Source organism: Rattus rattus, chromosome 2 (genome assembly GCF_011064425.1).
Source record: "Rattus rattus isolate New Zealand chromosome 2, Rrattus_CSIRO_v1, whole genome shotgun sequence".
Taxonomy (NCBI): domain Eukaryota; kingdom Metazoa; phylum Chordata; class Mammalia; order Rodentia; family Muridae; genus Rattus; species Rattus rattus.
The window spans coordinates 170,450,037-170,475,380 of NC_046155.1; the positions used below are offsets into that span (position 1 = coordinate 170,450,037).

The following is a 25,344-nucleotide window of genomic DNA, read 5'->3' on the forward strand; positions in this document are numbered from 1 at the left end:
TGAAAATGGGAGCAATGCAAAGAATCACAAAGGAGACAGCTCCAGCCGCGTCGAACACGAAGACTTTTTAATCTCAGAATTATTGTCAAAATAGGCGCCTGTAAGAGTCACACATCCAGAGCAGAAACAAGCCAGCTGGGGAGAAACGTGACCTGCGTGCGTTTGCAGGTCCGATGAGGAAAGCATCGTTAAAACTTACAAAGAGCAGAAACCCCACCGGCGTGATGAATGTGACAGGTGCATCGATGGTGCTGTTGGCCAGGGATGGCCTGGAGGAGAGAGACCGCAGCTGCACAGCCTGCGGCTCGGGGCTTCCCATTCACCACACCGCCTACCCAGCAGAGGGCTGCTTTAGTCAGCGTTCACACCCAGGGGAGGAAGTGAGACCAATCCAGTGACCACTTCAACAAGAGTCCCTTTGACTATCAGACCAGTGACACAGAGGGCAAGTCCTACAGACGTGACAGTTGTGGGCAGAGCCATTGACTGTGACAACAGGACTCACACCAGAGAGAAACCTTAGAGATAGATGTGAAGAGTGTGGCAAACGCTTTAGTCAGAGCTCAAATTTCCAGTGCCACCAGAGGGGGCGTACACTGGGTCCATCCGAGGGTCCACAGGAGTAAAATCCTCCACAAATGTGAAGAATGTGGTAAGGGCTTCAGTCAGGCCACGCATGTTCACATACATCAGAGGATCCACACTGGGGAGAAACCCCACAAGTGTGATGTGTGTGGCAAGGGCTTCAACCATAATTCACCATGAACATGCCACCCAAGAGTCCCCACTGGAGAGAGACCCTATACATGTGAGGTACGCAGGAAAGGCTTTTCCGGGGGGGGGGGGAAATCCCTATACATGTGAAGAATATGGGAAAGGCTGCAGTCAGACTTCCAACCTTCAAGTACTTCTGAGTGTCCATACTGGAGAGAAGAGATTCATGTGTGAAACGTGGGAAGGGCTACAGTCACTCCTCACATCTTCAAGCCCACCAGAGAGTCCATACTGGAGAGAGACCATACAAATGTGATGTGTGGGAAGGGCTTTGGTTTGGGGTCAGATCTTCATGCTCATCGGAGTCCACTCAGGAGAGAAACCTACAAGTGTGAAGGGAGTGACAAGAGCGCTAGTCAGCCCATTGACTATCGGGTGTGTCAGCAAGTTCACACTGGAGAAAAGCCATACGAGTGCGATGCGTGTGGGAAAGGCTTCTCACCCAGGTCTCTGACTGCCATTCCCATCAAGAGTCCACGTTGGGGAGAAACCGTACAAGTGTGATGTGTGGGGGAAGAGCTTTATGTACTGTTCTCAGTTTGTCATCAGAGAGGCCACGCTGGAGAGAAACTTTACAGATATTAGGAATCTTTGGCAGGGGCCTAGACCTTCCCTACCATCAGAGGGTCCACATGGGAGAGAGACCTCACAAGGGTGAGGAGTGTGGAAAGTCCTTCAGTCTCCCCTCTAACCTGAGTGTATCTGAATATTCACAGCAGAGTGAAACTCTTCAAGTGTGAGGAGTGTGGGAAGGGTTTCAGTCAGAACTCATGTCTTCAAGCTCACCAGAGTTCATACTGGAGAAAAACCATATGTGATGTGTGTCGTGAGGGCTTTAGTCACCATTCCCATCTTCCACACCTCATGAAAATCCATACCCAAATAACACCAGATATGGTGGCATTTGTCTGTAATCCCAGCATTCGGAAGGCTGAAGTTGGAAGATCATAGGTTTGTGGTCAACCTTGGCTCCAAAGCACGATACTCTCTCTTGTGAAGATGTCCACCTTCAAGTTTTCAAAGGGTTCATCCTGGTGCTAAACCCTATAAAACCATTGCAAGCAGGACCAGACTTCTTCAGACTCAAGATCTAGTGCACCCTTTAAAATCACAATACACCAGAGTGGCAGAACTAGACCTTTTTAAGGAAGCAGTACAGGCTGTGATTCTCTTGGCAAGATTGTATCAGCAGTCATGGACTATAATGGCAGAAAGGGACAGGTGAACGGGTGCTGACCATCTGAAAATTTGTTGTATGTGTTTATCCTTCTCTTTATACGTAACAGTGGCCACTATTCTTAGTAAAGCCCAAAGTTAATGGAATATGGAAGTGCTGACTAAAAAGTTCTCATAACCAAGGACCGATACTGTGTTTCTTTATGTGTCTTGCAGGGTTGCAGTGAAAGGTTGTACTCACAATGCATCTCTGACCTTCAAAGGTAACTTTGTATCAGCTGTAACTGTGTAAAAGGCTGGCCACTGCACCTTTGTTTAAAGTTGGTTGGTTCACCAAGGAGCTCTCTGCTCTGCAGCCCAATGTCTCTGCAAGCATCGGATGAGAAGCGGTGGCATTAACTCCAGTGGCTGAGAGATGCGCAGAGTACATTAACCTAGAAAGCCACACGATGTAAAAGTTAGATGCATTGTTAAGAGAGATAAATGGGGCTGGAGAAGACGGCTCAGTGGGTGAGAGCACCTAACAAGGGAATCTGAGTTCGAATCCCTAATAGCCATGTGTGGCCAGATCTATAATCCTACTGCTGTGGCTGCAGAGAGAGTCCAATCCTTGGGACTTGCTGACAGCCTATGTTTCCAGACAACAGGGGAGTGTGACAGAGCAAAACCCTTAAATCATCCTTTGGCCTCCAAACACATGCACATGGCATACATACCTGCCCATGTATGCAAAAACTGTAGCATACACAATATACACAAAATACTGTTGTGGGGATGGAAAGACTGCTCAGTAGTTAAAGAGTGTGTGCTCTTCTAGGGAACCTGAGTTTTGTTAACCTGTACCCACATCTGATGGCTCACAATCTGATGGCTGTGAAAGGGCCGTCAGAATTGTTTTCAACATTCCTTCACCGTTTGTTACAGTCCATCAGCTCTAAGGGAGAGTTCCCCTTCTGTTCTTCTGGTCATGTGCCTTTCACAGGTTAACATTGCCTCACTTGGGCATATTGTGGGATTTTGAACACATTTTGTGCTCTCTCTCGTCCTCTCCGTTTCTCCCTCAGAAGAGAGCCATGGTGTGGCATGGGTATGCTGGGTTGTCTGTCTGTGGGTGACTGCTGAGGGACCGTGGTTGTCTGTCTGTGGGTGACTGCTGAGGGGCCGGGGTTGTCTGTCTATGGGTGACTGCTGAGGTATTGTGGTTGTCTGTCTGTCTGTGGGTGACTGCTGAGGGACCGCGGTTGTCTGTCTGTGGGTGACTGCTGAGGTATTGTGGTTGTCTGTCTGTGGGTGACTGCTAAGGGACCGCGGTTGTCTGTCTGTCTGTGGGTGACTGCTGATGCGTGTGTTCTCCAGAAAGCCTCTGGGCAGACAGGACATTCTCAGACTGCAGCTGGGAAGAATTGGATCTGGCTCCAGGGCTACTCATGGCTCCACCCCTGCCTTAGCCTCCACATACTGGGACTATAGGTGGATTCCATCACACCTGCCTTTCCCTACCGATTCATTTGCCTGTCTGTGCTGGGGCAGGGGCAAGCTTGTGGAGATCAGAGCACTGGTTTGCAACGTGGACTCCTGGGATTGAGCTCAGGCCAGCAGGTTTGCAGAGCAAGTACCTCGCCTGCCCGAGCCCCTCATCGGCCTCTCAGTCCTCTCTCATGGCTTTCACGTTTGTTATGTTCTTCCAGACAGGGTTTCTCGGTATAGTCCTGGCTGTCATGGAACTCAGTGGGTTTCTCTCTGTAGGGTGTCACAGAACTTGATCTGTAGAGCAGGCTGGCCTTGAACTCACAGAGATCTGCCTGCTTCTGCCTTTTAAGTGCTGGGGTTAAAGGAGTGCACCACCTCTGGTGTGGTAACAATGTTTCAGTCTAAACTTTAGATTTAGTGATTTCTACCACGCTGTTTAGTAGTTCATTCGTTTTTCTCTTCCATTGCCAATACATTGTTGAGCACACTTAGTGTTTAACTTTTTTTCAGTTATTGTAATGTTTAGCTCTAGAATTTCCATCAAAAGATACTGACCTCCCACCCACAGCTACAGAGAGTCATTCTGTTTCTAAAACTCAGACTTTAACTTACAACCTCCCTAAGGCCAGTAGAAACCAAGGGAGATTTTTATTTTTTTCTTTTTCCTTTTTTTTTTTTTTCGGAGCTGGGGACTGAACTGAGGGCCTTGCGCTTGCTAGGCAAGCGCTCTACCACTGAGCTAAACCCCAACCCCTGAGATTTTTTATTTTTAAAGATGTACTTTCATGCAGTACCTTCACAGGCCAGAAGAGGACAGAAGATCCTGGAACTGGACAAAGGGGTGGTTGTGAGCCACTCATTGTGGGCCCCTTGGAACCCAACCTGGGTCCTCTGCGAGAGCAGCAAGAACTCTTAACCACTAAGTCTTCTCTCAAGTCCTAGAACTTTCTTTTCGAGATGATGTTGGCATTGAACCCAGAACCTTTCAGATGTTAGACACGCCCCCAGCCATCCCTGGTGGACTCTAGGTAAGGACCCTATCATTGAGCCCTGTTCAAGGGTGTGTTCCTAAACACATGAGCTCCATCCATGAAATAAAAAAAAAAAATCATGTGGACCAGCCATGGTGATGTACGCCTTGATCCCGGAATTCAGGAGGTGGAGTTAGGTACAACTGTGATTTTAGGTCAGGTTGTCTACACAGCAAGGTCCAGGACAGAAGGCTGCACAGTGAGACCTGGCTGTACCAAACAGAACAGAAGCATCCTCAGGGAGATCAGGGGTAGATAAACCTCATCCAGAGACCAGTCCTGCAGTGAAGTGAGCTCTCGTAGCACTGGCGTGGTGTTAACAGCTGAAACCGGGAGGGGCTTTGAAAATACATTGGCAAGATAATAAATAAGAAACTAGGATGTATTCACAAAAGAGCCTGTGAAGAGATCTGTAGCCACGGGCTTTTCCACCCACGCCCCAGTTCCTGAATGATGGCTCGGAGACTTAGGTCTGAATAAATGCCTAGGCCAGACGCTGTGGCTTGTCCCCCATCTGGCTTCTACACCTGAACAACACATTCTTCAATTCTGAGTCTGCCACAAGTCTGGTTCCCTCTCCTCCACTTTAAACGTCTGACTTCCTCAGAGTCCAGGGAGAAACTCCCACCTCTGACTCCTTCCCAGAGTCCCAATCTCTCTACCGGAACTCCCATATTCCATGTCCTGCGCTTTGCTAATAGGCCATCGGTTTTGTTTTGTTGTTTTAGTTTGACAGGTGATGCTTTCACACAGTATACAGGAGATTGTCCTGTGTCTCCTCCTTTTAGTCCAGTGAAAGGCTCTTTCTCTTACAACAATAAACTATATACAATAAGATCATTTTCTGAAACAATTATGGGAACTATCAGGTGAGGACGACACTCACAGTGTCCAGTCCGTTTGCATTTGGCAACATTGGGGAAAGCGCTCTCCTACGGATCCCATCTTGGTGAGTTCAGAGTCTGTACTTAAATCACTTCTTATCACAGCTTGCATTTATCAACCAAAAAAAATCTGCTTAGACCTAAAGACATTTTTTGAATCCTAAACACACTAAGCTCAGGTGTGAGACTATAACTATCTAGTCTTCAACTCCATCAGAGATCCATGAAGCAATAAATGTCACCAGAGCATGCAGGGAGTGCTGAGCAGGCCTTCTGGCCCAGTCTGTCTGACATGCTTTCCTGTGAACCAGGAATTATGAAGGGCTGCTTACCTTGTCTTGGCAAAGCTCGGCAGTTGACGTCCCTACATCCCACCCTACATCCCATTTATCCAGCTTGGACAGTTTTTCCTATCTGCCGTTGACCAAAGGGCAGTTTACTGTGCAGTGCCTTGTTGGCCACATAAGAAGCAAACTCCATGTGGAAGCTCTTCCATACCCATCACCTCTGAAGTACAGTGGGGGTTCTGCCACTGACTGTATCAAAAAGAGCCCTTTATTAGCAAACCATCTTTAAATGTCATATGTTGTACAATTATAAAAAAAAATGGCTGTCTTTTACCCCCACTAGGTCCGGCATCGAAGTGCCCCAAGATATCTGATAGATATCTTAATTTCAGTCAGCAAAATCTCTTACCTGCTTTGCTCCATCCCATATCACACTGCCGATGGCCTCTCTCTGAGCCTGGCAACAATCTCTCTATCCATCCAGTTCCCACCATGCCAGAAATACACATCTCAATTCCGTGGCGGCTTGGTGTTCCAGCTGCCACATACTCTCTTAAACTTAATTCACCACAAGAAAGAACACACAACACAATAACCTCTGATCCAATCGATAAGATATAATTGCCCACCTAAACATAGAAAGCCTTGTACACACCCATCCCTTAAGAACATTCATAACAGCCTGTAAAGGGGCAGAGAGGAATCTTAACATCAGCCTCCATGTTCTCTCGGCGGCTTCTTCCCGTCTCCTTCTGTTCCAGTCTCCCCCTCTTCCCTCAAACTTCTCTCCCGCCCATCCTTCCTTCTCGTCCAATGACAGGCCTCGTTTTATCTTGTACCTGCCTTCACCTGTATGACATCCTACAGTCATTTTCTTAGATCTCTGAAGTTTTTGAAGACAATTTATCCATTGTCTGGGGCCACCCGGCCGGCTTATGCGTTTCTTTGCCTGAGACCGGTGTTTTCCGCTTCAAGAGCCCTTGTTTCCAAGTAGCATACATGGGGGTTACCACCAGCCAAGAATACTGGAGACTTCCTGGTAGCCTGCTTCTACACAAGAATGAGTTTCACTCTGTTGTTAGTTAGAAACTTCAGGAAATTGAAACTTATTGTAGGTAAGAAGTTTATGGGAAATCAAAACTTATGCCATTGGTTTCTGATGTGACGTATGTTTATCGTTACCCTGACAAACAGTTTGTGTTGTAGGATTTTTCTGCTTATAAGCAAGTGCTTTTTGCTGGATTAAGCGAGACTTGATCAGAATACTTGATCAGCCTCCATTTCTCATGCCTCTTGTCCCATCCATCCCACTCCCCTCTCCGTTGGTGTACTTGTGGGCTGGGAGAATCCATAGTATATGTGAATTGCTTTTTTCTAGCTACTTACTATCTATTTAACCTAGGAAGTATTCCTGTAATTAACAAAACTAGTATCTAACATGACCATGTGTTTGACTGTCTCACTACTAACGCACACTTCTTAATTATCCTGAACAGTTTGTAATAGCAGCTTTCAAGGACTAGAAATTCACATTGCATTTTTAAAATGAACTGCATAGGAACAATACCTTAAGTTGAAACATATATACACAGTATGTTGGAACCTTAAACTTGCATCAGTGTACAAAGATCTATACCAATGTAGGATTTTTGGCTAGTAGTAGCACTATAGTTTAAGAATAGATTTAATAATTTACCCTTTTAACCTATTAGTCCTATATCCCCCCATTTTTCTTTTCATACCTTCTCCTCCCTCTTCCCCTGTTAGATAAGAAAGGATAAGAAAGAGAGAAATCCCTGAGTCCAATCTCCTAGACCTTGTTTCCTTCCTGATAAAGACCATGAACAACTTGTAACCAACCCTGCTTTAACGATGATCATCATCCAACGAATGGCCAACTCACCCCACCCCACCCCCACCCCACCCCCGCTTGGAGAAATGGGGCATCAGTCTCTTAAAATTGCTTCCAGCTCTCTGAGGGGCTTCCTTTTGGGTGGTGCTCAAGAAAATGGCTATATTGGCCAGCCCAGTCTCTGTCTGCTGTGAAAGTGAAGACTTAAATGAAGTCCTAACTGGAACAGTCTGTGAGGCTGGATCAGTTGGGGTCATCTGGGGTCAGCAGTTTTCTTTGAGGCTGTCCTGGAAGCAAGTTTAGATGAAACAGCTATTAAGGCCGTCTAAGGTTGGATCAAGCGGGATGCTGGAATAAATGTGTCTCGGTGTCTCAGCATCCTCCAGGATGGATCCAACGTCACCGGAGTCTGGTCTTCCTGTTCTGTAAACATGCAGCCTTTCACAAGTAACATGCAATTCTGCATTAACGCATGTCTGGAATGTGCAGTGTGCACACATCAGCTACATATGATTCTCTGCTCTTTGCATGAACAGGTGAAAAGCATCTGTCTTCTTTATAACTTAGTTTGGTCTAGATAACCAAACTCTGACATAGTTTCCATCCATGCCATAATAAAGGCTGATAGGATGAATCTTGAGGATTTATTGGCTCTGCGTAGCTGAAGTTCCGGCTGGAGACTTTTTTTTTTTTTTTTTTTTTTTTTTTTTTTTTTTGGCTTATCCTGTTTCAGAGCTGTTTCCATGTCGAGGGTCCAGCAATACACGTTACCTGTACTGTTGGCTTTATTGATTTATTTCTTCCTGTCTAAGACTAAGATCTTCAGGGGGTCTCCTCTGGTCCAATCTGATTTTTATTTTTATTCATTTGGATGGAATCTACAGCTTTTCTTTTCTCCTGTTGAAACAATGCAAAATATCTTCCCCAGTGTAACATACTTCCTTTCTTCCACTCTGAAGTCACTTTTACAGGCTGACCTAATTGAGCCGTCCTTTTCAAAATCCAGGGCTTTTCAGCAGGCACACTGCCTGTCACGTTGATATTTTAAAAAGCGAAGTGAAAAAAATCATTATTTAATCTATCTCTGGGAGAGCCCACATCCCCCTTCTCTTCGGTGAGCATTTTCTTTAAAGTCCTGTTAGATTTTTTCCATAACTGCTTGTCCCATAAGATTGTAAGATATAATTGTAACGTTTTTTATACCGTAATATCTGAAACATGGTTGTATGTTTAATGCATACAGATGGTGAAAGCATCCTCAGTGTAAATCCGTAAAGGCATTTGTCAGCCATCACCTTTAAATAATGTTTAATCTGGGAATCGCTCTTTTCGGAATTCAAGGCAAAACCACGTTGGAATTCTGAATGTGAATCTGTGGTATTGTGCACGTTAAAAAGAAATCCAAACTTTGCAAAATGAAACACATAAGTATGACACTGCTCTAAGGCAACACTGAACAGCACCTGTGTTTTTGATTCAGCAAATAGACCTTCACCTAGTAATTGATCCTTGACAATATGTGGTACCCGTCTATCCGATGTGGTTTACAGCTGAGGCTTTCTTACCCAGCATCTCTACAGACTGCCGTTCTGTCCTCCCTAAGCCTCTGTGAGCTTCTCTCACCCGAAGCTGCCTTGTTTGTTGTCGCTCTAGGTTCCAGAAGGTTCTTTATTCTAATTTAATGAATCCTCTACTCTCCATTATATGGCCTTTAATTCAGAAATCTATTCTTCAGTCCTTTCTTTACCTAAGTCTGTTTTATTCTGATCTTTCTTTTTTTTTCTTTTCTTTTTTTCGGAGCTGGGGACCGAACCCAGGGCCTTGCGCTTACTAGGCAAGCGCTCTACCACTGAGCCAAATCCCCAACCCTATTCTGATCTTTCTTAAAGAGGATATATAGAGCTATAGGCATTGCCGTTCATAAGATTATTTTGTATGTTGACAGTCAAAATAAAATATGGGGTTCAAATGCCCTCTTTTACAGTGTCTACCATTTTAAACATGGAAAGTATTTACTTTTTAAAATCTCTCTAACTCTGTTTTCCATGGAGACTTTACTATTTAAACTCTGATTTTTTTCCTATGTTCAGTTTGTTTACTTTCTCTAGCATCTATCTACCTCTGAAAACATTTTTATCTACTATTTCTTTTCTCTCCTTTTTTAGACTTTTTCTTTCTCTTTCTTTTCTCGGGAGACTTAAATTGCCTATGTGCATTTGTTTATCCCTCTTTAACCGCCTTTTAAAATTTAATATCTTTTTCTGTATTTAATTTTCTCTAAGCTCTTTCCATCTTCACATGGCTTCTTCCTTTTAGTTTTACTTTCCACTCGATTTTTATTATTTTCAAATTACTTAATTTTCATCTGTAATTTTTTTTGTTTTTTTTTTTTTAAAGATTTATTCATTTATTATATATGAGTACACTGTAGCAGTCTTCAGACACATCAGAAGAGGGCATCAGATCCCATTACAGATGGTTGTGAGCCACCATGTGGTTGCTGGGAATTGAACTCAGGACCTCTGGAAGAGCAGTCGGGTGCTCTTAACCGCTGAGCCATCTCTCCAGCCCGTCTGTAATTTTTAGACCTAGCTTCTTTCCCTCTTTAGCGTTAAAGCATAATTTTAAACACATCTTACCTGGCCAGAAGTTCTAGTAAGCTCAGATTTCTTCTGTGTCTGTTTTCCTCTGTAGTTTAACTGGGACATCTCCCTGTAGCTGGCTCCACCCCCAACCCCCAACCCCCAACCCACCCCCACCTCCACCTCCACTCGCCAGTTCTTCTCTGACCTGGAAGAGGCAGAAATGGAGGTGGTCACCAGTCTGCAGTTCTGGGCCCACGTGCTATGCCACACCGGGCTGGGCCTGTCCTCTGACGCCTGTCCACTCTGGTTAGGTGGCTCTGGGCTGCCGTTAACAGAGTAGTGTTACACACAAGCCTCATTGTTCCATGAAAGCTCTTAACCTCCCTGCCCTGGGCAGCTGCAGGCTTTAACACGTGGACCGGGACTGCGGTGCAGTTTCCCCTCTGCCTGCCTAGCTACTTCTAGTCCGTGTCATTCCCTCTCTGGAGCTTGCCATGCTTGGTAGAAGCCACTGCTACTGTGCCCTTAGGCGCTGGTAGAAGAGCTGGCTTTTCTACTCAGCAGGGGACAGTTCCCTTCCACACTGCCGCCCTGGGGTTTCCCGGTAAAAGGGTAAAAGCCGTCTTCCACCTGAGCGTTCTCAGGCTCTAAACCTGGATTCTGAGAGCCCTTATGTTGGACGCCACATGTAACTACACTTTTTTCCTCCCGCACCCCAGTCCCTAGCTTATTTAGTTATTAATTGATGCCGAGGGCAAAAAAAAGCTTTGGCTTGTTCCCTGACCAGCTCAAATAAGCAAATAACCCATTTATTCTAGTCTATCTCTGCCACAAGGTTAGTTACCGCTCCTCAGTTCCATGCCTCTGTCCAGGGGGAATCTTCCCACATCTAACTCTCCCAGACACACACACTCTCTCTCTCTCTCTCTCTCTCTCTCTCTCTCTCTCTCTCTCTCTCTCTCTCTCTCTCTCTCTCTGTCTCTCTCTGTCTCTCTCTCTGTCTGTCTCTCTCTCTCTCTCTCTCTCTCTCTCTCTCTCTCTCTCCTCTCCTCCCTTCCTCCCTCCCCCTCTCTGTAGGATGCCCCACCTTCTATTCTACCCCTTCCTATAGGTCATGGGCCTTTTATTGACAGGTGATGTACGAACATAGCACACAAGAGATTATCCCTACACCGTGGGTGAGCCTCTGCAAACTCGGACCTTCTCTGAGGTGTCTGAAGATGCTCATGAATTTGGATGAAATGCTGAGAATAATCCAGAAAATGAAGCTCCCGCTCTTTGAGGCCATTGCCCGAGGATCCGAGGCAGGCAAGTCTGCTATGCGGGCCATGGATTTGGACCTAACTCTTTCCCGGGGGGGTGAGGGGGTGGGATAGGGAGCTGGGGGGTGCTACGGGTGAGGGAGCAGAACAAAGCCTAAACTGGGCTGTTCTGAGATTTCCTTTCCCAGTATAATTAAGTGAAATTTCTTCATCTTAGCTTCCGGTAGACTCTTCAGACAAGGGCAACCCGGAGCCACATTCTTCACCAAAATATCACAACAGTGTCTAGTGCACACACTGAAATCCTCTGAAACCTCTGGAGCCCCCACAGTTCAAATCACCCTCAGCATCACTGTCTTCCATGCTTCTACTAGTGTGGGCCATTAAGTCCCACGTAGAGCATTCAGCTGCTTCCCAAAGCCCCCATGTCCACAGTCCTCCAAATGCATGGTCAGGCCTGTCACAATAACACCAGTGTGTGGTACCAACCTCTTAGTGTGGCTTTTATTGCTCTGAAGAGGCACCATGACCAAGGCAACTCTCATAAAGGTAAATATTTGATTAGGGGTGGCTTACAGTTTCAGAGGTTCAGTCCATTGTCATCCGCCACACCCACTCCAGTGGAGTCTGTGTGACCTGAAGCTCTTGTGCGTCGTTTCTATCCAGAACAGAGGCCTGTGCCTGGAGTGGCTTGGCCTCCTGGAGGTCCTGGCCGTCTCCCTACGAATAGATGATGATTGGGGTCTATGCTTGCGGTGGAGGTGCCTTATGTGTGCCTTGGTGATCTTAGCAACTTTAAGCCTGTCAACAACATCTGATTTTAAGAACATAGCAGTGTGGGAAGATGGTCGTGTACCTTTAGATGTCTCAGGAACTAAAAGTTCAGAGACGGAAACGTCTCACACCATCCTGATCCTGATGAACTCAACAGCTGCGATGAATTCAACTGCTGTATCCATTAGCTCCCAGTAAATAGAAGAGAAATTAATTGCAGTTACTAACAACATGGCTGTTCCAGAGAAGCCTTTCCCCCCTTTTGGGAAAGTTTTGTTTAACATGATTCAAAATAGTAACGATTCTTTTAAAAAGATCATAGACAAGTTCCAACGAGTTGAACAAACTTATCAAGAGTTAACTATGGTTACAAAAGTTTCCTTATTAATCTGAGGGGCCATAAATATAGAGTTTAAACTTTATTATGACAAAGGTAAATGATGAATGCATACCTGGTGCCCACAAGTCTGGCAGTATAACTGCAGTTTTTTTAAACTATTGTTTGTGGTTGAGAACTGTTTCCTAGACTGTATGTTCAGCTTTCCTCCTTGCTAGGGACACTGGTGGGGTAATGAATAAGAGCCGGATGACTGCCAATTATGATGGACCTGTTCTAACTGCTTAAATCTACGCCAAGAAGTAAAGCTTTTTGCAGCAACACACACCTCCAGTTTGTGTCTGTCTGTCATGCCGAATCTGTTCTCTACCTGAAATCCAAGCCTTGGTTCCTCTGCTGACACACTCCCCTGGGTGGTCTGCGGCGGTCATCATGGCAGGAAGCACGGCAGCATGCAGGCAGCCATGGTGCTGGAGAAGGAGCTCAGAGTGCTACATCTTGACCCAAAGATAGCTGAAGGGCACTGTCATTGGCAGGCAAACAGAAGGTGGCTCTCATCTACACTGGGAAAAGTCTGAGCATAGGAGGACACTTCAAAGACTCCCCTCCCCCCCAATGACACACTTCCTCCTAAAGGCCACGCCTCCTTATGCCATTCCCCAAAGGCCAAGCATTCAAACACACGAGCCTATGGGGGCCAAACCTATTCAAACCACCACAACAAGCAAAGTGTAATAAATTCTCATCCATGTCATATGGACAGACGGCACGAAGAGTCCTGAGGATTTAGTAGCCAACAAGATTGATAAGTTATGCATTGCTCAAGTTCAGGTGGGAGACATTTCTAGGTCTCAGCCACCCTCAGAGCCGTTCCCTTGTAGAGGGATCAGCAGTTATGTGTTACCTGTTACTGATCCTTTTGACTTTTCTTTCTGTCTGCCACCAAGATCTACAGGGGATGTTCCCCTGTCAAATCTGATTTTATAAATTTCAATGGAATCCACCATTCTTTTTTCTCCTGTTGAATCAAACACAAAACCTCTTCCCAGTGTAACACATTTCCTGTCTTTCATTCTCAAGCAGGCTAATTCAGCACTTTTCCTTCTATAATTCATCGTCTCTCAGCTGCTCTTGGTTTTTGATCATTAGCGTTTAAAGAATTTAAAGTTAATAAAGCACTATGTAATCTACCTCTGGGAGTCTTTGTTACCCATTTCTGTTCAGCGTCTCTTTTAAAGCACAATTAGATCCTCTACAACTGCTTTGTCATATAGTATTGTATGGTTTTCCTGTAATACACTTCATGTTAGGATATGCAAAAACAATTGCTTCATTCCACTAGAGACATGTGCTGGAGTACTGTCAGTTTTAATCTGCCCAGGTACTTTCATAATTGCCATAACGTCAAATAAATGTACAATTACAGAATCAAGTTTTTTGAACTTAAAGCAGTTGCCCATTGAAATCCTGAATATGATACATTATGCATATTTTAATTGTGCAAATTCTGCAAGACACATACATTTGCCAAATTTAATTTCTTTCGGTACCTTCTGGGTTACTCCCTGCAGGTAACAGAGTTTGGTTATATAAAGTACAAATAGGACATTTTCTCATAACTTCCTTGGCTTTTGCCAAGTGATAGAAAAATCCCCCTTTAGACCTTTACTCTTTTTTTTATTTTCTTTTTTCTTTTTTTTCGGAGCTGGGGACCGAACCCAGGGCCTTGCACTTGCTAGGCAAGTGCTCTACCACTGAGCTAAATCCCCAACCCCAGACCTTTACTCTTGGATTCTTTTTTTTTTTTTTTTTTTCCCCCCCCCGGAGCTGGGGGCTGAACCCAGGGCCTTGGCTTCCTAGGCAAGCGCCCTACCACTGCGCTAAATCCCCAACCCCTAGACCTTTACTCTTTTTTTTTTTTTTCTTTTTTTCGGAGTTGGGGACCGAACCCAGGGCCTTGTGCTTGCTAGGCAAGCGCTCTACCACTGAGCTAAATCCCCAACCCCTAGACCTTTACTCTTAATACAGTGTTCCTTACGAAAATTTGAAGCTTCCAGCACAGTTCCTACCATTAGGTGAACAATTTCACCATTGCCTTGCGCTAGAGGGCCTGAACAGAATCTGACATGTGCGATATACAATGGATGGTTTCTCCATGATTACTTTTTGTAGTTGAATAAACAGTTAATTTTGGTCATACTGAGTAAGTTGAGCATTTTCTATATACAAGAAAATCTAAAAGTACCACAGGATGTCACAGAGCTTTGACCTTTGAACCAAAGCACGTGGGCTTTGAGTGACTGTGATTATCTTTTTCTGACTTATAACCAGCCATTCCCAGCTCATCTGCACTGGTATAAAATGTGAGGACTTCAGGAATTGGTGTTCTTTCCCTAACCTGGGGGCGAATCCAGTTACTTTGTATAAACTGAAATCACTTGCTCTTAGGATACTTGTTGCTAATTTCTCCCGAGCTCCTTGCCAATCTTTTGATTACCCATAATGATATGACCTCAGCATTAGTGCGATGCGCTACAATTCCTGTTGGGTCCCTTCCTCACAATTGACAATTCCTCCTTTTATAATCAAATCAGAACGCTTTTCTATATACGTTTTTTGATTCTTTTCTTTATTTGTACGCTAAGAAGATCCTTTCTAAAACACTATCTTCCCTTTGCATAATGAGTACAGTAGGATAATAAGTTGAGGGCAAAATAGGCCAAATGAAGCCCCTATGGAGTCTCCTGAAGCCTCTGTGTGTTGGGGGCTTTTAAGCATCAGCAGCACAGAGTCCGCCTGACGGCAGAAACTAAAGGTTCCCTGCACGTGGACCCTCTGGTGGAAGAGGAAGACAAGATGTGATCTCTGACTGAAGCTCTTACAGCAGATGCTGCAACTTTAGCGTCTCTGTCCGGTGTGGACCCTCTGGTGCGTGTGGAAATAGGAGGCCTGACTGAAGCCCTTCCCACACTGCTGACACGTGTAGGGTTTCTCTCCCGTGTGGACGCTCTGGTGAGCAGTAAGCCCCGCACTCCAGCTGAATCCCTTCCCACACTCCTCACACTTGAATGGCTTCTCCCCAGTGTGAATTCTCCGATGAACTTGGAGACTGGACTTCTGGCTGAAGGCCTTCCCACACGTGTCGCATTTGTAGGGCTTCTCCCCAGTGTGCACTCTCTGGTGGGCCTGGAGGTTTGAGGCCTTGCTGAACTGCTTCTGGCAAACATTGCATTTGAACGGCTTCTCGCCAGTGTGGACACTCTGATGAGCCTGCAGACTCGAGGCATGACTGAAGCCTTTCCCACACTCCTCACATTTATACGGTTTCTCTCCTGTGTGGACGCTCTGGTGACTGTGTAGGCTCAAGCTCCAGGGGAAGCGCTTCCCACACACAACACACCTGTATGGTTTCTCCCCAGTGTGAACTCTTTGGTGATCTAGAAAATGTGAACTCCGACTGAAGGTCTTTCCACACACATTACAGACAAATGGCTTCTCTCCTGTATGGACCCTCTGGTGGCCTCGGAAGCTTGAGGCTGAACTGAAACCCTTCCCGCACTCTTCACATTTATACGGCTTCTCTCCCGTGTGGACCCGCTGATGGATGTCTAGGTTGCCACTTAAGCTGAAGCGCTTCCCACACTTGTCACACTTATACGGTTTCTCCTCCGTGTGGACCCTCTGGTGGGTGTGAAGGTTCGAGCTACAGCTGAAGCGTTTGCCACAGTCTCCACACTTATATGGCTTCTCTCCTGTGTGAATTCTCTCGTGGGCCTGGAGGTGTGCCCACTGCGTGAAGCCCTTCCCACATACCTCACACTTGTAAGGTCTCTCCCCGGTGTGCACACGGCGGTGGATGTTGAGATCTGAGCTGCGGCTGAAGGCCTTCCCACAGCTGTCGCAGCAGTAGGGCTTCTCCCCCGTGTGCACTCTCTGGTGAGTCTGTAAGGTTGAGCTGTGACTGAAACCTTTGCCACACTCTTGACACCAGTAGCGTTTTTTTCCTGGATGAATGCTTTGTTGAATGGGGACACTGGAGCTACGCCTGCTGTCCCTGTGAGTACTAAGTACAGAAGACTTCTTTCCTAAGGGGGTCTGTTGATGGAGTTCCAGACTAGGGCTGTCATTGAAGGCTTCTTGGCCCTGGCTGCACTGGTAGGCCTTCCGTTCTGTGCAATCACAATCCTGGGTGAGTTGTGACAGGGGACAGATGACTTCGTCACAGTCACCGCTGCTGTGGACTTTGTCTCTTTCATGCAGTGTATTGTTATCCTGATGGGAAATGAAACTCAGAATGTCAACACCCAGAGCCAACGGCTGTGGCTTGGTTTTCACCGGGGTCTGAGGACAGTGTTTCCCAAGGTCATGTCTCTCACTGAGATGTGTTTCACTCGAAGAACTCTGAGCTCTCCCAGACAGAAATTCCTGATTTTCACTAAGGCTGGAATGGTTGCTTGTGAGACTCTCAACAGAGTCATCATCCTCAGAGACCTGAGAAGGCTCTTCCGCTCCCCCACGGCAGGGGGAGTGGATTCGCTTCGGTAAGTGAGAACCCTGTTCTTGAGTGTTTATTACGTCTTCTGGAGCTCTGGCCAGGTTGTTGGCATCATGGCCTGTCATGTGCCAACATGGAAGCTTCCCCAGTGAAAGGCACCTTACTCCTGGTGCGTCGACTGTCTTCATTGTACTTGGACTCTGGCCTCCTGAAAGAACTCAGAATAGAAGGTGATATCAGCAAGGATGGGGACATCAGAGGTCCGAGTCCTCATTTCTGTCTGGAAATACTGACTAGAGATCAGTGTCAAAGGTGAGTCTGAGAGCTCTGAGGAACACATGTCTAAAGGGAAGAACAATCTACACTTGACCACAGTGGGAAACTCGGGGTGAGCCCAGGAGTGAGGGCTCAAGGTCACCTCAGCCTGTGCTGAGCACCTGACTTGCAGGGCCTGCGTGTAGATGTGCAGACGGAAAATGGGAAGGAAGCACTAACTCTGTGGTACCAGGTCTGGAGATGCTCAGACACCACTGGAGGCAAATGCAGAATGGGAGAGCGAGGGGGAGACACACATACAGCAGGGCCTGTGAGGACTCCTGAGCAGATGAATGAAGAGAGAGAGAGGCGGAGAGAGGGAGGGGGGAAGGGAGAGACAGACAGACAGACAGACAGACAGAAACACACATACATACATACACACACAGAGAGACAGAGACAGAGAGGGAGGGAGAGAAAGAGAGAGGGACAGAGACACAGAGAGAGAGAGAGACAGAGGCAGACAGACAGAAACACACATACATACATACACACACAGAGAGACAGAGACAGAGAGGGAGAGAGAGAGAGAGAGGTACAGAGACACAGAGAGAGACAGAGACACAAAGACAGACAGAAACACACATACACATACAGAGAGACAGGGGGGCAGAGAGAGAGAGACAGACAGACAGAAACACACATACATACATACACACAGAGAGACAGAGACAGAGAGAGGGAGGGAGAGAAAGAGAGGGACATACACACACACACACACACAGAGAGAGACAGAGACAGAGACAGAGACAGAGACAGAGACACACAGAGAGACAGAGACACACAGACAGAAACACACATACACATACAGAGAGATGGGGGGACGGAGAGAGAGAGAGAGAGAGAGAGAGAGAGAGAGAGAGAGAGAGAAAGAGAGAAAGAGACGCACGCAGACACACACGCAGACAGAGGCAGAGAGACAGAGACAGGAGTTCCAGCAGGGAAGAGCACTGTGGCCAGAGAGATGCAGAGGACAGCGCCTGAGACACTAAATAGAAGCAGGAAAAAAAAGAAGTGGAGATCAGAGGGCTGGAGTGTGAGGCCCTAGGAGCATGCGGTTGTCAGGCACAGTGGACAAAGCCAGACACTCTCATGCTTGGGAGGCTGAGGCAGGAGAATTACAAATTTCTGGCAACCCTAGGCTACATAGCAAGACCTTGCCACAAAACAAAAAATAGAGTGGAGGCTGGAGAGGTGGCTCAGCCATACAGAGCACTGGGTGTTTTTCCAGAGGACCCAGGCTGGGCTCACAGCACCCGCAGGTTGGCTCACAACCATCTGTAACTCCAGATCCAGGGGATCAGTGCCCTCTTCTGGCCTCCGTGAGCATCACGAGTGAGTGTGGCACAGACACACATGCAGACAAACACTCAAATAGACATGAAATACAAACTAAGTAAACCTGAAAGGAGAGCAGTGGAGAGCAACACACACACGGGATGTGAACTTCTGACATCGCCAAGGACACAGGGCCCCATCCTCACCCACTGCCAGGAGGTTCCTGAGGTTCTCCAGCATCACATCGTGGTACAGCGTTCTCTGGGCAGCGTCCAGCAGCCCCATCTCCTCCTTACTGAAGACCACAGCCACATCCCTGAACGTCACTGCCTCCTGTGACAGCAAACACATGACACCACAGTTTCATATCCAATGCCACTAGGACCTAAGCATGTGTTCACACAGCATCTATTGTCTTAGTTAGGGTTTCTGTTGCTGGGACAAATCACCATGAAGAAAAAGGCAAGTTGGGGAGAAAAGGGTTTATTAGGCTTATACGTCCATATTCCTGTTTATTATTAAAGGAAATCAGGACAGGAACTCCAACAGGGTTGGATCCTGGAGGCAGGAACTAATGCACATGTCTTGGAGGAATGGTGCTTACTGGCTTGCTTAGCCTGCTTTCTTATAGAACTCAGGACCATCAGCCTAGGGATGGCACCACCCACAGTGGGCTGGGCCCTGCAACAATGATGATTAATTAAGAAAATGCCTTACAGCTGGACCTTATGGACACATTTCCTCAACTGTGGTTCCTTCCTCTCCCAATGTCCCTGAAGGGATTAAATGAGACCACAGAAAGGACCTAGAACACTGTATGATGTGCACATATGCATTAAGTAGCCAATACATGTCCAACAACACTATCATCATTGTCTGAATTATGATGCTCATAGTCACATAGTGTTCTGTAAAGGTTGCAATATATATATAATGTATCTATACTGAATATAATGTATGGTCTATATACAAACAATAAGTTTGAAACAAAAATTTAATTAAGTGAATGTTTCAGACAAACTGCTATTTTGAACCACTTACCAAAGTACTGAAGATTTTTTAAAATACTGAAGATTTCTTTAAAGTACCCAGTTTAGGCTAGACTATAGATAAATCAGGATACTTACTGCCTATCAACTAACAGAGAATATAGCCACCGACATTAGCAAAACAATCATCTACTCCCCAGCTGGTGGTCCTGGGTGGCTGGAGACTTGGCTGAACACCATGTAAACACACCCTTTGCCTTAGCAGTCATGATTCAGTTCCTGAATCAGGACTCCTGGTGCTCAGTGGTGTCTAATACATGCACTGAGTTCCCAGGCTGCTGGCATGTCCGTATCAGAGCACACGGATCATTCATTGCCAGCTTGTCTGTGCACATGTCTGTGAGTCTGTCCTTTCTTCATTCCTTCATCACCAGACTTGTGTCAACCACGGAAGCTGTGCAGTTGGTGGCAGCCAGACTCTCCCTGGTGGCTCAGGAAATGACTGCTCAGGATGCCCAGTGCAGGAAGTGAAGGTGACCAGTGATCTGTGCATGTGTGTACACATGTGTGCATGCATGTATGTGTATGTATGGAACTGAGGGTGCACATGCATGTAGAGGTTAGAGGACATCCTTTGGTGTCCTTCCTCAGGTCCTGGCCACCTTTTTGTTTTGTTTTTGAGTCAGTGTCTTTCCCTGGCCTGGCACTTGCCAAATATGGTAGGATGGTTGCCACTGTGCACCAGGGATCTGCCTGTCTCCAGGGAATCCCAGAAATAGGAGAACATGCTGGAGCAAGGCGGAAGAAGGAAGTCAGGCTCCCCAAAGCTGTCCTTTAAGGTCAACACACATGATTTTGCTCGTTTATAACCAACCCTCTCACACAATAGTAATACAAAATTTTAAAATGATAAAAATTCATAAACTATACAAGTATGGGGAATTCATACTGATCTGAAAAATAAAATTTGGCGAACCATGGAAAATGATGTCACTTTTAAAATGTTGGTGAACTTAAGAGTTTTTTTATGTATGTGCATGCCCTGTGTCTGTGTGTACATGTATGTGCAGGTGCCCTGGGAGGCCAGAAGGGGGCGCTGGGTCCCCTGGAGTTGGAGTTACAGGCAGTTGTGAGCTATCAGGTGTGCGTCTGGGAATCACAGTGAGCCAGTGCCCTTAACTATTGAGCCGTCTCTCCAGCCCTCTTCTCTAATTCTTTTTATTCTTCCTTTTACACTTTCCCGTGTACAGTGCACTTTGAGCACATGTCCCCACTGTCCTCTCTCATCCCTCCTCCTCCAGACCTCTCTTCTCAGCAACTTCCCCTCTTACTCCATGCAGTACAGAGAGGCTCGGCTGCAGAGCACTGGCCCAGCATGCAGGGGTCCTGTTTCCAATCCTAGCCCTGTGAGGAACGGGGAAGCAGCCCGACCTACCTGTAACTTGGTCATCGTTCTCTTCTCTTTGAGACAAGGCAGGGCTCTGGGAAGCAAGCTGGGGGAGGAAGGGCTTCGTGAGCACATTGCTAGGACAGTCGGTCCACATGGCTTCCTCAGCTTCTCCATCAGCCCCGAGTGCTGTGCGGCTGAGCCGGCTTTTCTACCTACTTCCTGCTGATCGCTAGTGTAAGGCTCCGGGGTACCGGACCATGGGTGCCTCACCTCACTCACAGCAAAGGGTTAGGAAAGCCACATTCTCTATTTCCAGGAGCTTCAGGGGTACTGGGTGCTCCTACCTTCACAATGCTGCCTGTGGTGATGGGTTTCCCAGAAAAACAAATGTTCAAGAAGCCCGGAACTCTGATGATTGCTGTGTCATGACTCTGAGAAGCGTCTGTCAACGTGACGGCTAATTTTACATATTATCGTTTCCATACATGGGAGTGATATTGTCCTCTTCTGTGTCTTTCTCTAAAAGACTTAATTACTAGCAAACGTTGTTCATTTGCAAGAGTCTTCACAAGGTCTCTTTTCCCACAGGCATGAAGAAAATGATCAATTAAAAAAAAAAAAACAAACAAAAAACCTAAACCCTCTCTAAGGAAAGGGGAGTTTGGGCCTATGAGATGGCTCAGCGGTAAAGGAAACTGCCAGTGAGTCTAAAATGCTGGGTTGGAGTCTCTGGGCAACACTGGGAGGAACGAAAGACCTGACTCCAACAAGTTGTCTTTTGACCTCTTCCTTTATTTATTTATTCATTCATTCATTCATTTGTAATTATTAAATAAAGTTATTTGATACATTTAAGAAAATAAAAATATTATTTGTTTATTTTAATAAACAAATGGGGAAAATCACATAAAAAGTAGAATTGCATACCACTTAACGATTCAGGACACTGACCATCTCTCATCACAGCTCCTTTTGAAGGCTCCCCAGAGAAACTAGACTCTCCTGGGACCTCTGCAAGCTGCTGAGGTGGGTCAGTGTAGGGCAGCCTCGCCTCAGGCAGAACCCAGCTAGAGAGGACTTGGATGCCTCACTTCTCCTCGGGCTGCAGACGCGGTCACTGAGAGGATACATCAGGAGCACAGGCGCACAGGAAGAGCCAGAAGACTCTCCAGGTTTCACCTCACAGGAAGCACTCACACGTCCCTTCGCACCCCGGGAGCGGAAACGATTGCGACCGCCGCTGGCATCAAAACTACAATTCCCAGAATTCCGCAGTGGCTGCACCTTCCAAGGACTACATTTCCCAGAATGGCAAAGCGTCGGTGAACCTTTTTAAGGCTCACCTTTGAGAACTTGGTTTTTTCATTTCTGAAATTCCATGAAAGACAACTATGGATACTTCTTTGTTTTTGTTATTGTTTTGTTTTTCTGAGACAGGGTTTCTCTGTGTAGCTCTGGCTGTCCTGGAACTCCCTCTGTAGTCCAGGTGAAAGATCTCCGTGGGGAGACCCTCCCTCAAGTATCCGGAAGTCGCGGGCCTCAGACACACGAGAGACCAATCTTGTTGCAATAAGCAGAGGCAAGGTTTATTTTCGGAATTCCGGGCTGACACGTATCTCTCACAGGAGACAGGGGTGTCGACCCCGAGCAGCTAGGAGAAGGACTATTTAAAGGGAAACATTACAAGACCTAGGGGTAGGGGAAGACCTCAAAGGAGATGCCAAAAAATGCCACAAGGAGGAACTCCCAGAGTCACAGCACAGTCCTCATGATAGTGTTTATGATCAGCCAGCTCCACCAGGAAGGTCAGGACATCCTCATTGTTCCTGAAGCAGGCCTCTCCTTTGTCCTCTCAGGGTTAGTGTTTGACAGAGTTGATGAAACTCCTGCACCTGATAAACATCTGGATAGGCTTGGCTCCGGTTTCCTGGAACTCTATCTGTAGGACACAATGGCTAGAACAGCATCCTTAGAACAAAATAAAAACTTGGACAAACATCACAGGGGTAGGACTTGTTACTTATTTACTCACGCCCAGAGTCATTCGGAGGGCCGGTGAATGAGTCAGTACCAGATGCCCTGGAATTTTTTAATTTTCTCATCTGCTTTAAGACGCCATCTCTCACAGGCTGGCCTTGAACTGAGAGATGAGCTTGCCTCTGCCTCCCCCGAGGTGGGATTCAAGGTGAGGCCCCTCAGGACTGGCTGTGGATACTTAACAAAACAAAACAAAAACCCATTGAAGTCCCGTATTACATTGCATTATAAAAGCTAACAAGTAAACTGCACAGCTGCACTTACCTAATTCAGGAGACAAGTCAGAGTCCTGGCCTAGAATCCCCCTGTGAAGGGTGGGGGACTGGCTCAATTGTAGAGCACCTGCCCAGAATCCCTTAAGAGCTGGGGGCGTGACCTGGTGGTAGAAAATAGGCTATCTGAGTCACTGTTCTATTATTGTGAAGAGACACCATGACCAAGACAAACCTTATAAAAGGAAACGTTTAATTAGGGGTTTGCTTACAATTTCAGAAGTTTAGTACATCATCATGGCGGGAGCATGGCAGCAGCAGGCATGGTAGCTGAGAGTTACATCCATCCATACTTGAGAGACAGAGAAGGAGACACTGGGCCTGGCATGTGCACTTAAAATCTCAAAGTCATCCCCAGTGACATACTTTCCCCAACAAGGTCATACCTCCTTATCCTTCAAATTCTTTCAAAGAGTTCTACTCCTAGTGACTAAGCATGTTAACATATGAGCCTATGGGGGTGTTCTCACTCAAACCACAACCTGCCCAGATCCTCCAGTGGGGGCTTAACCTTTGCTTGACTTCAGAGCCCTGAGCTGAAAGAAATAACTCTGTTCTTCATCTGAGACACAGCCTTGGAGAATCTGTGGGAGCAGCACAAATCAGTCTGAACTGCAATGCAGAGTCTCAGATCAATCTGAGTCCTGGAGGACAGTCTGACCTAAAACTAGAAGGAAAAAAGGAGAAGGAAGACCTTGACAACCCAAGTTTAGTAAAAACCTTTCATCAACACCAAATACTTTGTAAATACATTTGGAATATCGGTTACAGTAAAAACAAACACACAAACAAACAAAAACAACAAAACCCTGTTGGCTGTGGAATTCTGGCCCCATAATTCCAATTGCACACATTTCAGTTCACCTTACTAGGCCGATAAATACGGGACGCTGACTGAAGATCGCTTACAGGAATACTGAGGAATCACAAATCAATATGAACGCAGGATGGAGACGGGTGAACATTTTCACAAGAGTCTTATTTACAGGGCCCTTCTCCAGTTGCACCAGGAATGACTGGGCCCTGAGCCACATGCAGCTCTGCCCAGCAGATACAGAGGGCGCGTCCTATGAGGAAGGGATGCTTCAGCCAGCGCTGGTTCTGCCAATCACCAGCTTCGGTTAAATTCCTTCCTGCAGCCTTTCTGTGTAGACCTGGATGGATGCTGAGATTTCCCTGCCCTGTCTTATACATGGCAACCACACATTTAGAGAACAATTTCCATTCACCTGTTATTTCTGACATTTGTAAAGAATCTCCCAGCCACAAGCCTTTAATCCCAGCACCCGGGACGAAGAGGCAGGTAGATTTCTGAGTTCAAGGCCAGCCTGGCATATAGAGCACATTCTGGGACAGCCAGATCTACACAGAGAATCTCTGTCTTGAGAAAATAAAATAAAGAAAAAGAAAGTAATTGCTCTCCCAAAGAGAAGCTCCTCTATTGGACGAAACTTAAAACTGTCAGGTTTTTTTCCCTAACCCTGCTACCTCCCAAAACAATTGAGACAGAGCCCTACAGGTTTATTCAAGCTCGAAGCACAACAACCGAGTGGATATTCCTACTCTCGACGCTCTTAGCTGCTACCCAGCCACCCCCACAAGTTGCTTGTGTTTAGTCTCCCTTTAGCTTCCTCTTCTGTAGCTGTCCATCCTCAAGGAGCCTCCCTTGGCAGATCTGCCCCATGCCTGACACTGCGGTGACTCTGTTGATCTTTCCCTCATCTGTGGCCCTCTTCTCCCTCTTCCTCTTGCAGGCCCCTGGCCTGGATTGGAAGTTCAGCCTCCCTGTGTCCTCTGCCCAATCACTGGCTGTTCTGCATTTCCTTAGCCAAACAGAGATAGCTGGGGGAACATTCTTTATACCACATTGATACAGGAGATTGTTTTCAATATTTATTAAAATCCCTGTGTCCACACTGTAACCAGTTCTGAGGCACAGAAATCAGCATTTGAACAAAGTGCCCAAGGCCCTCCTCCACCATCTCCCCTTGCAGTCTAATGAGAGGCTTTTCCTTATAACAAGAAACTATGGACAGTAAGAACAATTATGTGACAATTATGAGAACCATCCGGTGAGAATTACACTCACTTTGGCAACTTTGGAGAAAGCGTTGTACTATCGATCCCATCTTGTTG

At 46.3% G+C, this 25,344-nt stretch overlaps 1 protein-coding gene and 1 pseudogene across 2 annotated transcripts; one reads left to right on the forward strand and one right to left on the reverse strand.

The window, feature by feature from the left end:
• The first annotated feature begins 224 nt into the window (after positions 1-224).
• Positions 225-11,435, forward strand: LOC116893397 (annotated as a pseudogene).
• Positions 11,436-15,040: 3,605 nt separating this feature from the next.
• On the reverse strand, positions 15,041-21,076 carry LOC116892498 (zinc finger protein 235-like). Of its 2 annotated transcripts, none has more exons than XM_032894245.1 (3): positions 20,945-21,076; positions 18,727-18,853; positions 15,041-17,135 (listed from the first exon to the last, which is right to left on the reverse strand). In XM_032894245.1, the coding sequence occupies exons 1-3, from the start codon at positions 21,071-21,073 to the stop codon at positions 15,331-15,333; spliced, it is 2,061 nt and encodes a 686-aa protein (XP_032750136.1). In that variant the 5' UTR covers positions 21,074-21,076; the 3' UTR covers positions 15,041-15,330. The 2 variants fall into 2 exon arrangements, with proteins under 2 accessions (XP_032750136.1, XP_032750135.1); XM_032894244.1 differs by having other exon boundaries at positions 15,041-17,144.
• Between the last annotated feature and the right edge of the window lie 4,268 nt (positions 21,077-25,344).

What these genes read in the sequence shown, in the direction of transcription:
- LOC116892498 (XM_032894244.1), bottom strand. Translation starts at nt 21,073, where the DNA reads ATGGAGAAGCTGAGGAAGCCATGTGGACCGACTGTCCTAGCAATGTGC. An exon ending in GAACGATGACCAAGTTACAG is followed by an intron (nt 18,854 to 20,944) that starts GTAGGTCGGGCT and finishes TTGCTGTCACAG; the next exon opens with GAGGCAGTGACGTTCAGGGA. An exon ending in CAGGAACCTCCTGGCAGTGG is followed by an intron (nt 17,145 to 18,726) that starts GTGAGGATGGGG and finishes TTCTATTCTGAG; the next exon opens with TTCTTTCAGGAGGCCAGAGT.